The sequence below is a fragment of the Oryctolagus cuniculus genome, chromosome 5, assembly GCF_964237555.1.
Source record: "Oryctolagus cuniculus chromosome 5, mOryCun1.1, whole genome shotgun sequence".
Classification (NCBI taxonomy): domain Eukaryota; kingdom Metazoa; phylum Chordata; class Mammalia; order Lagomorpha; family Leporidae; genus Oryctolagus; species Oryctolagus cuniculus.
In genome coordinates this window covers 159,397,540-159,408,070 of record NC_091436.1, presented here as the reverse complement: position 1 = coordinate 159,408,070, position 10,531 = coordinate 159,397,540, and the positions used below count along the sequence as shown (strand labels likewise).

The window sequence follows — 10,531 nt, the reverse complement described above, 5'->3', positions numbered from 1 at the left end:
ACATGGTTATTAAAAAATCAATGAATATTTATATATAAGGGGAAAGAGATAGAAGGTATATACAAACAATTTGCCTAGCCATGAATCTCTTATTTTCAGGGAATATAGTTTGTTTTGAGTCATCTGTCTGTCTATCCCAGAATAAATAGACATTTCTTTTGATCTAGAACCATATATACAGTAACATTCATACCCATTACATTCTTTCATCCTATACATAGGCTCCCTAAGAAAATTTAAATTGAGCATGGTAGCTTTGAAATAAATATTATGTCATTGAAACACTTGCAGAATGGAAAACTTGGAACTTAATGGGTTAGGAAAGGAGAAATCATCCCATTCATCAATCAATGTACTGGTTTTATGGTGAAAAAGAAGCCTCATTCCAGATATCTGAATTTGGTAATATCCATAGATTACAGAATTTTCTTCAAATACAAGTACATTTTGAAGTAATGTGCGCATGCGCGCACATACACACCAGTTTTCCTTAAATTGACAAACTAAAAATAAACAGCACTGATAAAATAATCCTAATTTAACTTTTGATGAGTGTCCAAATAAACCAGCATTTAGTTGTGACAAGGGAAATATGGAAAAGAAAACTCAGTGGCTATGAAAACAGATCTAAAATTTAATGATTTCAAAACAGGTTCTATATACAAGGTTGCAAAGAGAGTAATACAGTTGAACATTTGGTTTTGAAAATCTGAAATGTCACCACTTTGATTTGAACAAGTCTCATTGCCTAAGAAATGTACATGATACAATGAAATCTACAAGGACACACTTCTTAACTTCAAGTGTTGATTTTCAACAACTCCCTTCTTCTGCATACACTCACTTGCCATATCACAATAGAACTTTTTGTATTCTTTTGGAAGCAGAGAACTTTGAGAATTACAGTAGCAGTTGTTTTGAAAAGCACCTTCTAGGATAACTTCTATTGTTTCTTTTTAAAAATCACATTGAGATCATGTACTTTTCTTTCTTAAATGCTTTCCTGTTCCAGTGATTTGGTTGTTTAGAACAAGCAAGCTTAATTCAGTCAAGGCATATATTGGAAATAAAAAAGAATGTTTCCCAATAGGCTGGAATGAAACCATTAGATAAGCACTGGGCTGAAAGACCATAGGTAATATGCCTCTTGACTTGGTCACATGTGAATCCGTTTACCCATGGGCTGGGGAGTATTTCATTTGTTCCATATGAATCTGATGGTTTGTGGCAACTGTGTTGTGTCAAAGCCAGCAGGAATGAACAGATTATAGGGTGGGTGATGTGATGAGCTGTGAGATGGTTGTGGGGCTTATGCACAAGGTCACTGGCTACATAGGGTCATAAAGGTTAGATGGACCCTGTATAGCTTCTGAGTGTCAGGCCTGCATGTGTTACTTTTCAAAAATTTTACTTTTTACTTATTTGAAGGGCAGAGAGAAAGAGAGAGAGAGAGAGAAACAGATGGACAGAGAGAGAAACACAGAAATCTTCCACTCACTGGTTAATTCCCCAAATACTCCCAACAGATGGTACTGGGCCAGGCCAAAGCCAGGTGCTGGAACTCAATCTGGGTCCCCCACATGGATGACAGAGACCCAATTACTTGAGCCATCTTAGGTTGTGTATAGCACGAAGCTGGAATTGGAGGATGAGTTGGGACTCAAACTAGGGCATTCCTGTATGAGATATGAGCATTCTAAGCAGTCTTGACCACTGCACCAGAGACCCACCCTGAATATATGATTTTTTAAGAGGACGCAAGACCAAGTGATGAGAGCAGGGTATGGCTTGGTAGCTCCAACGTTCAGTGCCCACAGATTGGTCTATTTCAGGTAGTGGGAGTAGCAGCACCTAAGCGAATGATTCAGCATCAGAAGGGCCTTTATTTAGAACTGACAGATGGAACCATCCCTTCCTTTTGTGGACATTTGTAGTCTGATGTGTCATTTTGAATTGATGCTACAAGTAATGCAGTTTTTACAACTCTAAAAACATCCTTTGGAATACCACATGGCTGAATAACTCACAAAGAAGATCAGATAGCCTCAGGGACACAAGTGTTTTCCATTTGCACAGCTTCCTTTCAGTGTTGCAGCAACCCAACTCCTACTGTGGACATGGCCTCTAAAGACAGCACACAAATCTCTCCCCAGCGCCTGATAAGTCGGAACTTGGATTAATCCTTACTTTCTGTAACTTGCTCTCCATGAAAGCTTTTTGCCATAACAGTTTCATGACGATCAGTTTTGGAAGGGGTCCTTAAGTGAGAATAAGGCATGCCAAGCTTCATTATTTGGGAGAGGAACACCTACAAATATACTGTGTTTTCCAAAGGTGGGAGGACCGTGCTCAGAACAATGACAGGTACACAGCAATATTATAACCAGCCAGTATATGTTTTCTAACAAAAAAACCCAAAATGCAGCATTAGGAGGTACTTACAAAGGTGCTTCTTAATTCATGTTTTTTTTTTTTTTAATGGAATGTATCAAACATTTACAAACATGAATACACAGGCATACACAGGCACGTGGACAGGTTTATGTGCAGTTCCTGTCTTAGGTAATTATACAGACACCCAAGAACCACACAGGGGAAAACAAAAAGACAAGATTTTCCTCTCTGGCTCCCTGAAGTTCTGAAAGTTGTCTAACCCATACAACGTTAAAATATTTCATTTTCATATAAAATATCTACAAAAATAGATAACATTTACAAAAACCAGATAGTATTTCCAGTTTTCCTTAGTCACCGTTCCCTCCGTCCCCTGGACCTAGTTCTCTGCTCAGAAGGTCGCCATCTCCAGCAGAGAGCGCTTGAACAGCTGGGCGTTTCGAGACAGGTCTGTGACCTGGTGAACCATCTCCTGCAGGGCCGTGGTGCTGGGGTAATGGAGGGCGGCCATCTTGGTCGCCATGACGATAGTCTTCAGCTGTTCGCAGAGCTGGTTGCTGGAGTTCATCACTTTGTTACGAATGTCCTGGGCAGCCACCTGTCTTGTCAGTGTGTCTCCAATGAACACCAGTTTGTGAGCACTGAGGATGACGAACTTACTGTGCGCCACGAAGATCCTTGGAGGCTGGGCAGAGCTGACGCAACTGAAGAGCGCGTCTATGGCGTTGAGCAGGGAAATGAAATGGGTCTCACATTGGTCATAGTAGAAGCAGAGCAACTGCCTATCCTGTGCGCCCACGCTGCTGTTTGTGGCTGGGAGGCTCTGAGAGGGCTTCCACTTGGAGATGTCGTTCTCCACTGGTTTTGTAATCTCTTGTTCCAGCAGCTGGAACTGACTCAGCTGGAAGGAAGACACAAGTACTTTTTGTTAAGGGAAAGGCAATGTGTTGTAATGGAGATAAACCTGCACTTGGAGGTAAGAGACTGGGATTTTCATTCCTGGTAAGTGTCAGATGCTTGTTAGCTGTGAGGTTGTGGCCAAGTTTCCATGCCATGGGTTCCTAAACTATGAACTCTGTGAATGTTGAGGAAGATGATCCCTAAGGAATCCTCTGGCTTAGACCTTCTGTGACTGGACCTCAGGCTCTTCTGCCTGGCTGGAAGGGAGCAGAGTTTAAACCCAAGTCCTGTTGCTTAAACCTTTATTAAGGTTAAATGAGTTAAACTTTACAGAGTGTTTATAGAATAGTGTATGGGATATTGTAGGATCTATGTAAATGTTTATTAACTGTTGAGTTGTGGCCAGGGAAAACTAAAGGTAGTGATCTCCTTGTCAAATCACCAGCAATTGCTCCTTCTTGGGGGGAAGCTTTGACTTCAAGGTGCTTAGATGAAATGGCTATACATGAGCTTTTCTATTTCTCCTGTTCTCTCTGTCTAGATTTATAGACGTAACCCAACTCTACAGGGAACACTGATGCACATAAATGTACGAGCACCTGTGGTCAAGAAATCTCTAAGGAAATCTAAGTGCTAATTGGGCACAGTAATTCTTAGCCCCCTTGCATGATCAGACTCAATGAATGTTGCATTTCTTCTTTCTCTCCTCATTGTACCCAACTGTTGTATTATTTACATTGCATTTATAATAATTTCTAGCTATTCCTAAGACTAAAACTCAGGAGAAACCACTCTTTTTGCAAATGGGGACAATCAGTGACTTGAGTTTAATCTCCCACCCTGAGGCAACGCAGAGTTAAAGTCATCTAGCTTCTCTGAGGAATGCCTTGCCAGCTTGACTCTTCTATGGCATCTGTTTCCTTCTTAGGAATTACTACAGTGTGGACAAGTTCCCTAAAGCCCTGCAGTCTTACTTGGCCAAACGCCAAGGCAAACAGATACAGGGTGATGTTCCAGGGTATTTAACAATAATGAAATATATTTCATAGGGTTTATGATTTAGAAAATATGTTCATCTATATATATCACCTGATTAGATCATGGGTGGATACTTTGCCATTTTATAAGAGAAATAACCATGGTTCAGAGAGGTTAAGGGACTTGCCTAAGGTCACACAGTTGACTGACCAGAAAGCAAGGCTCAGAACTCAGATGTGAAGACAGCCTGCCATTCTACCTTAAAAGACTTGTTAAATCCTCAATCAAGTTCTCTTCATTTTTATGCCATTCACCTAGCAATATACAATCATAATCTGCCCTGCTTATGCCTAACTTTTGAATGAACATGCCCTGCCCAGAGCCCTTGACTGATGGGCTTTGAAAGATTTTGAAAGCATTGTATCCTGTCCTCCTGCCTTTAGATCAGACCAAGGGCAGCTGAGTCACAGGCTTGTATTGTTGACAGGAGACAGATGGAGATATTAGAGATGAGGGAGATGGAGAGGGAGAGGGAAAAAGCCCAGATAGACTCTTCCTTTAGGAATCTGTTGAATCACAGAAGGTCATTGACAATCAGCAGTGGAAGCTGAGATGAAAAACCATCTCTAGAAAAGGTTTTGAGTGACCTGTTGTGGATTCTACAAAGTTATAGAGGAGAAAAGTAAAGTAGCAAACAGGAAGTGTTATAAAATAGGGGAGAATAAAGCAGATTTCTAGGAAGAGGCAAAGGGATCACAAGAAGGAGAGAGAGTATATATTTCCAGTTATCACCAGATTGGACTGAATCTTCATTTTCTGTTCTTGAATCCCTACAAGGATTTACCATAAAACCTATTTGCTTGGGCTAGCTTGAACAGGTTTCATTTCTTGGTACCAAAAGCCTCAACCCGAGTAGTCCTCCATGTATCAGATAGCCAGGCTTAGCCTGAAAAAAATTGGCATTTGGTGGTAATCCAGGTATGCCCAGCTGGATGAGCAAAGCTATAAACCTTCTCTATGTTCTTATACCCTGTTATATGCCTGGGAGCCTATTTATGCCTTTGGTGGAAGGGTCAAAGCCATCTTTTGAAGTTGCACCTTCCCCGCTCAGCAGGAAATCGTCACCACCAAGGAGTTTTCTGTGGATGGAACGTACCTGATGATGTTCTAGCTGCATCTTGTTCTGTTTGATGATGTTCTCTTTTTCCAGTAGCTCTTTCTGTTGCCTCTCAAACTCCTCCTTTCCCTATTAATTTTCAACATAAAGAACATACGTTATCAATTATTAAACAATTTCACTGGTAAACACATAAATATTTGATTGCCCATGCCTTGATCATTTCTTGCATGTCCAGTTAGGCCTCATGAACCCCCAGTAGGGATGACTGGCGTCTTGGGCACAATTCCAGAGTTCCCGTGTAGGTTACATCTCAGTGCTAAACTTTATTCCCACCACATTCTCTGCTCCATCTTTCCAGTATTGATTCTCTGTGACTCCCTTCAAACTTCCTTAAGAAATACAATTTCTCTGGCTTCTTATAGATTTAGTGTGAACCCATAAACCTTCAAAAATGCAGGTCTAAATGTGGTCCTTGCTTCATTCCTAGTGTCTTTGAATCATCTATAGATCTCTATGCCCAATTACTGTTTCCAAATATGAGGTGAATGTTGAGTGGCCTCATCTCCCTTCTTTCCATGCCTTCTTCACATCATGTGTGGCTTGGTGCTCCCTCACCCTCTTACACTCAAGGGAATTTGGTAGTCTAACAGGAGTACCATCTGTGGCTCTCGACCAAATTACAAGGATGGCAGAATGAGGTGGTAGGCCAAATTCTAAGTAATGGATCTCGGTAGGGGTTTTTAATGCCTCATAGGTGGAAGAACAGATTGTTAGGATCTCGGGTCAACTTGGAACTTGGTGGAATTTCCATTTGTAGATGGCAGACTGTGACTGCTCAGATTCTCACACACAAGTTAAGCTTTAAGCTGATTGGCAAATGCAGTGCTCCTCCAGGTAAATTTGAGATGGGGTTGTGTCCCTATAAGTAATCACACACACACACACACACACAACTCACTCACACTGTAGAACTAAAGGAGACCTTAGAAATTCTCTAGTATAGAAGCTTCATCTTTTCTTAACAGTGAAATGCCTTTTTTCCCAAATAAATTATATGGGACACTACTACAAAATACTGATAGAAATGGAATTGGTATATTATCAGAGGGCCCACCATCCTACTTGGTGAGTCTTCTGCTTGCACATCAATGGGGTGTGATCCACTCTGCCAATGAAATGAAGATCCAAGGAGGTGAACTGAGTTGGTCACACAGTTAGAGAAAGGCCTGGAGCTGAGGGCTCAGAACTCAGTGTTCTTCCTGCTGTATAACATTCCCCCCGTTTTGTGAACCACTCAGATTAGCATTGAGTCACATTCCACCCTTCATTGGTGCAGCCTGCCAGCCTCGCAGGTGTCAGCCCTGGGCCCCCCAGATGTGGCTGTTGTCTGAGGAGTGCATCTTACCTGCAGGTGGACGTAATCGTAGTCGTCCATCCAGCTCCTCTCAGAGCCATCACTGCTGCCGCAGTCAGGGGCCTGGTCCTTGCCCAGGCTGGGGGGCAGTGGTTTACTGTGTGCCTGGGCCTTGGGGTCACCAGGATGTAGCAGCTGCAGTTGGGAGCTGCCACAGGGGTACTCAGCTGAGTTCATGATGCCCTCGGGCCCACTCTTCAGATGTGAGTTGCCAGGGCCTGGTCTGAAGAGCGCTTCTGCATTGGTGTTGATGGTTGTGGTGAGCTGCTTGGCATCATCGGGCACCGTCTTGGCCACCATCACAAACCGGTCCAGGTCATCACACTTGTTTTGGGGCTTGTTGATGGCCAGAATGTTCAGGGACCAGCTGCACTCATTTAAGTCATGGCTGGTTTGGCTTAGAATCTGGTGGGAGTCTTCCACTCTTTGGAGCTCCCGCTTCATTTTGTTGTGGAGGACGGGTTCTGGGAGGCAGGAGGCATTGGCTACGGCTCCCTTGGCAAAGTGGAGGTACTCCTTCAGGAACAGCTCCACCTTGTCCACCGCCGTGCGTATCTCATTGACGTGCCTCTCCATGTAGCCGTAACACCTCCAGTCTGTGGTCACCAATGCCATCAGACTGGAGACACCCATCTCCAGGGCCTGCTGGAGCCGATGGAGTCTCTCAATGGCGGTGTCTGGATCCAGGAAGAGCCTTTTGTCTTGAGACGGGGAGGCGGACAGTGAGGACTCCTTGGAGGAGGTGGAAGATGTGGACATGTTACTCCTGGTACTGCCTGTACTGGAGAAGGACAGTCGGTTGATGCCATCTACCAGGTCCCGAGAGCCTTTGGCATCTGGCGGGTTATGCAGAGGAATGTCGTAAACACCGTCTCTGTCTTCAGGGTTTGCTTTCTCACTGGATTCAGCTGGGGGCTCGAGGAACTGAACCCCGCGGGGGATGTCATAGGCATCATTCTGAGGGCCTGGCAGTCCCAGGTGCGGGTGGTGCGGGGAGAGGCCTTGGTGCCTGCGCACCACGGGCTCTGCGGCCGCAGGAATGTCACAGTTATACTTTACGTGGAGGTCCTTGCCTGCTGGCTTGGCACCGGTTGGGGGGATATCATAAACACCCTCAGGCCTGACATCTGGCCTTCTCATGGGAGGGGGGAAGTCGTACTCTTTGTCTTTGAGCCCTGCTTCATCTCGGCAGGCAGAGGGTGGAATGGCATAGACCTGAAAAGGAAGTAAAAGGCAAAACTTTGATTTAGTCAGTTGGCTCCCGGGGACATGGAGAGGCAGCCCAGGATTCTCAAGCCTGGTCACCAGCCCCTCAGCCACCAAGGAGAGGAATCTCCCCAGGCTCTGCCCTGTTCCCTAACCCCTATCTTTTAACAGATGCTTCACTCCCCTGGTCTCAGGGCTGACTCACACGTGGAGCCCTCCTGGCTGACGTGGATGTGCCTGGGGTCCAGGCCCGTGTTTCTGACCCTTTCCTGGTGTCCTTTGCTGGCCGGCTGATGCTGGGAGACACTTGACACCTGAACACCCTGGCCTGAGGTCAGGAGGCCTAAGGATTTCCCTGGTCATCACACCAACCTCATCACCCCAGTGTCCTGAGACACAGTGCCCTTGTCTGTAAAAACTGCATTTCCTGAGCACGACTTCCCCAGGGTAGCAGTGAGTCAGATGAGTCAACTCTTACATATAGACCACAGGGCTGTAAAGCACTCTGTAAATATGAAAACGTTAGCACTTGCTAAGCGGGCTCATCCCCTTCCCTTCTACTGCTTACTGACTTCCCTGTTGTTTTTAAGTGGGCCTCCACATATGGACTCTGTAGAGCTCTCTTCAATGACTGCCTCTCCTGCCTGCTGCCTCTTGTCCGCTACCTCACCAGACTAGTTGCCCCTCTTTTAGACTTGCCCTTTTTGATTGATGTGGCTCTCCATGTAGCCGTAACACCTCCAGCCTGTGGTCACCAGTGCCATCAGACAGGAGATACCCATCTCTAGGGCCTGCTGGAGCCGATGAAGTCTAAAAAGTCTCCAATAAACATACACTCAGCCAGTCACATACACTCATGCATATGCTCACACACATACTGTCACACACTTACACATACACACATAACACTCACATGCCTACACACTCTCACATGCTTAAAATACACACACTGTCCCACATATACACATTCATACACTCACATCCACCCCACCTTCTCACACATACAATACTCACACTCGAACACATCCACCCCTACACATGCTCATGCACACACACACTTCCCCACATAAACACACTCACACAATCCACCCCAGCTTTTCACACATACATACAGTACTCACACTTACACATACATACACACTCCACGCATGCACACATTCACACTATTTTTGGGCCACTCTGTAGTGGCGCACTTACCCCTGCAGCAGGAGGGATGTCATACACCCCTTGGGGTTTGATCTCTCCTACTGGAACTGAAAACACAGGGCCTTTCACGGATGAGGGCGGGATGTCATACACCTGAAGAGAAGCACCTGCATTACTTGGACTGGAAATGCCTCACCCTCGTCAGATGTTGTGTAGTAAGTGGTGGATTATAGATTTTTTTTTAACCAACCAGGATATATACAGCTTTCATCTTTGGCAATGGCCCATGTCAGAATGGGTAGGTACAATTTTTCTTTATAAAGTTTGGGTTCTTTGACTTAACTTGAATGAAAGGGATCTTAATTGAAATATCTGCAATGTCATATGTATTCTATAGAATACTACATAGCGGTTAAAAAAAATGAAATCCAGTCATTTGCAACAAAATGGAGGAATATGGAAAACATCATGCTGAGTGAAATCAGCCAGTTCCAAAGGGACAAATATCATATGTTCTCCTTGATCTGTGACAACTGAGCACCTAAAAGGAAACTTGTAGAAGTATGACACTAAGAGAAGCAATGATTTGATCAGCCCTTGTCCTGACTGTTAAGGAACAGCTTATTCTTTTACTCTTTTTACTATTTTCTTTTTCTACTTAATACCATTGGTTGAACTCTTAACACAGAATTATTCTTAGGTGTTTAAATCCAACTGAAAATTGATTCCTGTAAAAAATAAGAGTAGGAATAAGAGAAGGAGGAGATGTACAGTTTGGTAATGTTCCCATGGACTTACCCCTAAGGGTAAAGCTAAAAACTTGCCATGGGACTCCAAATCCCATTAAGTTGGCAGATGCTAATGCCATCTTACTAGTTAAAGTGATAATTTTAACTGCATAACTGATCATAAAGATAGGAATAAGTGTCAAAGGGGTTACATAAGACCAAGTGTCTGCTAATATTGATAGAATTAAAAAGGAGAGAATGATCCAACATGGGAAGCGGGGTACACAGCAGACTCATTGAATGACAAATGCGCTAAACAGCACTTTGACCTCAGAGTCAGCCCTTAAGGCATTTGGATCTGGCTGAAGAGCCCCTGAAAGCATTTCAGGCATGGAAAGTCAAGACACTGTGGCAAAAAATGGCCTACATGAAAGATCTCTGTGAGTGAGATCCCAGTGGAAAGAAGGGGACATCAAAGAAGGATATACTTTTCTCTGAAGAGAGGAGAGAACTTCCACCTTGCTTATGGCCTTGTCTAAATAATGATGGAGTCTGTGGACTCAAAAGGCTTCCATAGCCTTGGCAGCTCATGACAAGAGCTTTAGGTGATCACTGACATCATACATAAGAGTGTCAATTGTTAAA

At 44.1% G+C, this 10,531-nt stretch overlaps 1 protein-coding gene across 3 annotated transcripts in view; it reads right to left on the bottom strand.

Moving 5' to 3' along the window:
- Positions 1-614: 614 nt before the first annotated feature.
- NEDD9 (neural precursor cell expressed, developmentally down-regulated 9) overlaps positions 615-10,531 on the bottom strand; it is a 208,051-nt gene continuing 198,134 nt past the window's right edge. For all 3 annotated transcript variants that reach the window (XM_008262389.4, XM_070074409.1, XM_008262388.4), the window contains 4 exons: positions 9,210-9,311; positions 6,798-8,021; positions 5,429-5,518; positions 615-3,295 (listed from right to left, as the gene is read on the bottom strand). In XM_008262389.4, coding sequence (XP_008260611.2) covers positions 2,786-3,295; positions 5,429-5,518; positions 6,798-8,021; positions 9,210-9,311 — 1,926 coding nt within the window. In that variant the 3' untranslated portion in view covers positions 615-2,785. The remainder of the gene's footprint in view (positions 3,296-5,428; positions 5,519-6,797; positions 8,022-9,209; positions 9,312-10,531) is intronic.